This window comes from Oncorhynchus nerka, unplaced genomic scaffold (genome assembly GCF_034236695.1).
Source record: "Oncorhynchus nerka isolate Pitt River unplaced genomic scaffold, Oner_Uvic_2.0 unplaced_scaffold_5865, whole genome shotgun sequence".
Lineage (NCBI taxonomy): Eukaryota > Metazoa > Chordata > Actinopteri > Salmoniformes > Salmonidae > Oncorhynchus > Oncorhynchus nerka.
In genome coordinates, this window is record NW_027035448.1 from 1 (window position 1) to 3,954 (window position 3,954).

General features: G+C 46.7%; 1 protein-coding gene across 1 annotated transcript; it reads left to right on the forward strand.

The window, feature by feature from the left end:
- Window positions 1-2,139: 2,139 nt before the first annotated feature.
- Window positions 2,140-3,325, forward strand: LOC135566329 (aldehyde dehydrogenase family 3 member A2-like; the record flags this gene model as incomplete). Its single annotated transcript, XM_065014080.1, has 3 exons — window positions 2,140-2,312; window positions 2,461-2,589; window positions 3,223-3,325. Coding segments are annotated over exons 1-3 (388 nt in total), but the record flags the coding sequence as incomplete, so codon positions are not given.
- Between the last annotated feature and the right edge of the window lie 629 nt (window positions 3,326-3,954).

The following is a 3,954-nucleotide window of genomic DNA, read 5'->3' on the forward strand; positions in this document are numbered from 1 at the left end:
AACAGGTACCTGTATCTATACTGTACAGGTGTGGCCTGGTAACAGGTACCTGTATCTATACTGTACAGGTGTGGCCTGGTGACAGGTACCTGTATCTATACTGTACAGGTGTGGTCTGGTGACAGGTACCTGTATCTGTACTGTACAGGTGTGGTCTGGTGACAGGTACCTGTATCTATACTGTACAGGTGTGGTCTGGTACCTGTATCTATACTGTACAGGTGTGGTCAGGTACCTGTATCTGTACTGTACAGGTGTGGTCTGGTGACAGGTACCTGTATCTGTACTGTACAGGTGTGGTCTGGTGACAGGTACCTGTATCTGTACTGTACAGGTGTGGTCTGGTGACAGGTACCTGTATCTATACTGTACAGGTGTGGCCTGGTGACAGGTACCTGTATCTATACTGTACAGGTGTGGTCTGGTGACAGGTACCTGTATCTATACTGTACAGGTGTGGCCTGGTGACAGGTACCTGTATCTATACTGTACAGGTGTGGTCTGGTAACAGGTACCTGTATCTATACTGTACAGGTGTGGTCTGGTACCTGTATCTATACTGTACAGGTGTGGTCTGGTGACAGGTACCTGTATCTATACTGTACAGGTGTGGTCTGGTGACAGGTACCTGTATCTATACTGTACAGGTGTGGTCTGGTGACAGGTACCTGTATCTATACTGTACAGGTGTGGTCTGGTGACAGGTACCTGTATCTATACTGTACAGGTGTGGTCTGGTAACAGGTACCTGTATCTATACTGTACAGGTGTGGTCTGGTACCTGTATCTATACTGTACAGGTGTGGTCTGGTGACAGGTACCTGTATCTATACTGTACAGGTGTGGTCTGGTGACAGGTACCTGTATCTATACTGTACAGGTGTGGTCTGGTGACAGGTACCTGTATCTATACTGTACAGGTGTGGTCTGGTGACAGGTACCTGTATCTGTACTGTACAGGTGTGGTCTGGTGACAGGTACCTGTATCTATACTGTACAGGTGTGGTCTGGTGACAGGTACCTGTATCTATACTGTACAGGTGTGGTCTGGTACCTGTATCTATACTGTACAGGTGTGGTCTGGTGACAGGTACCTGTATCTATACTGTACAGGTGTGGTCTGGTGACAGGTACCTGTATCTGTACTGTACAGGTGTGGTCTGGTGACAGGTACCTGTATCTGTACTGTACAGGTGTGGTCTGGTGACAGGTACCTGTATCTATACTGTACAGGCATGGTCTGGTGACAGGTACCTGTATCTATACTGTACAGGTGTGGCCTGGTAACAGGTACCTGTATCTATACTGTACAGGTGTGGTCTGGTACCTGTATCTATACTGTACAGGTGTGGTCTGGTGACAGGTACCTGTATCTGTACTGTACAGGTGTGGTCTGGTAACAGGTACCTGTATCTATACTGTACAGGTGTGGTCTGGTAACAGGTACCCGTATCTATACTGTACAGGTGTGGTCTGGTGACAGGTACCTGTATCTATACTGTACAGGTGTGGTCTGGTAACAGGTACCTGTATCTATACTGTACAGGTGTGGTCTGATGACAGGTACCTGTATCTATACTGTACAGGTGTGGTCTGGTGACAGGTACCTGTATCTATACTGTACAGGTGTGGTCTGGTGACAGGTACCTGTATCTATACTGTACAGGTGTGGTCTGGTGACAGGTACCTGTATCTATACTGTACAGGTGTGGTCTGGTGACAGGTACCTGTATCTATACTGTACAGGTGTGGTCTGGTACCTATATCTATACTGTACAGGTGTGGTCTCGTGACAGGTACCTGTATCTATACTGTACAGGTGTGGTCTGGTGACAGGTACCTGTATCTATACTGTACAGGTGTGGTCTCGTGACAGGTACCTGTATCTATACTGTACAGGTGTGGTCTCGTGACAGGTACCTGTATCTATACTGTACAGGTGTGGTCTGGTACCTGTATCTATACTGTACAGGTGTGGTCTGGTGACAGGTACCTGTATCTATACTATACAGGTGTGGTCTGGTGACAGGTACCTGTATCTATACTGTACAGGTGTGGTCTGGTGACCGGTACCTGTGTGTGTACTCTACAGGTGCGAGTTGGTGACCTGTGTCTGTCGGTCTGTCTATCCAGGTGTGTGCTGGTGACACTTTTCCATGGAGATGCAGGTGGTGCAGCGGGCCAGGGAGAACTTCCTTGCCGGGAGGTCGCGACCCCTGGAGTTCAGAGTTCAGCAGCTCAAGTCCCTCCAGAGGATGATCACAGACAGACAGGGAGAGATCGCCACCGCCCTCAAACAGGACATCAACAGGGTAAAATCTTCGCACTGGACTTATCTGGGTTGGGGTCAATTAAAATATTGAAGACAAACATTTCAGGAAGTAAAGTGAATTAGCCTTTTGTGCCGTGGTCAAAAGTAGGGCGTGATGTTCCATTTGGAACGTGTCCTTTATCTCACAGAGCCAGTACGACACCCCACTGTTGGAGCTGATTGGCCTGGAGAATGAGATCAGCCTGGCTGTGTCAAAGCTGACGCAGTGGGCTGCTCCTCGGCCAGTAGAGAAGAGCCTCCTCACCATCTCAGACCAGGTACAGTGTGGACCACGTATCAGTGAACTACATCAGTCCTTTACAGCAGACATTTAAACTTAACTACTCTCTTAGAAAGAAGGTCCTACGGCTGTCTCCGATTGGAGAAGCATTTGAATAACCCCTCCCACAGAGGGTTCTGTATGAAACCCAACACGGTTCTACATGGATCTCAAAAGGTTTCTTCTAAGGGTTCTATATGAAACCCAACATGGTTCTACATGGATCTCAAAAGGTTTCTTCTAAGGGTTCTATATGAAACCCAACATGGTTCTACATGGATCTCAAAAGGTTTCTTCTAAGGGTTCTATATGAAACCGAACATGGTTCTACATGGATCTCAAAAGGTTTCTTCTAAGGGTTCTATATGAAACCCAACATGGTTCTACATGGATCTCAAAAGGTTTCTTCTAAGGGTTCTATATGAAACCCAACACGGTTCTACATGGATCTCAAAAGGTTTCTTCTAAGGGTTCTATATGAAACCCAACATGGTTCTACATGGATCTCAAAAGGTTTCTTCTAAAGGTTCTCCCCATGGGGACAGCTGAAGGACATTTTTTTTCTAGGAGTATATATGTAAACCATTTAGCCACTGACTGAGAGGATTAATACAGTTTCGTGTAATTGAAGGTATACATCCAGCCAGAGCCCCTGGGAGTGGTCCTCATCATCGGGGCCTGGAACTACCCCTGGGCCCTCACCCTGCAGCCCCTGGTCGGGGCCATCGCTGCTGGTACGCCCCTATGTTTATCTTTCCCCTCCATTACTATTCCTCCATAGCTGTGTTTATTTTCAGCGTTGCCTTAGATTGTAAACTGTCATGTTCAAAACATATACATTTAAATGTGGTAAAGATGAGGAGATGTCTGTCTGTAATAAAGAGATGCTCTGCTTTTTTGACACCACGCAAGTCCTGCAGGCTCTAGTTTTATCTTATCTTGATTATTGTCCAGTCGTGTGGTTCAGTGCTGCTGGGAAAGACCTAGTTAAGCTGCAGCTGGTCCAGAACAGAGCGGCAAGTCTTGCTCTACATTGTAATCAGAGGGCTGATATAAATACTATGCTGCCAGTCTCTCTTCCTAAGAGTTGAGGAGAGACTGACTGTAATCAGAGGGCTGATATAAATACTATGCTGCCAGTCTCTCTTCCTAAGAGTTGAGGAGAGACTGACTGTAATCAGAGGGCTGATATAAATACTATGCTGCCAGTCTCTCTTCCTAAGAGTTGAGGAGAGACTGACTGTAATCAGAGGGCTGATATAAATACTATGCTGCCAGTCTCTCTTCCTAAGAGTTGGGGAGAGACTGACTGTAATCAGAGGGCTGATATAAATACTATGCTGCCAGTCTCTCTTCCTAAGAG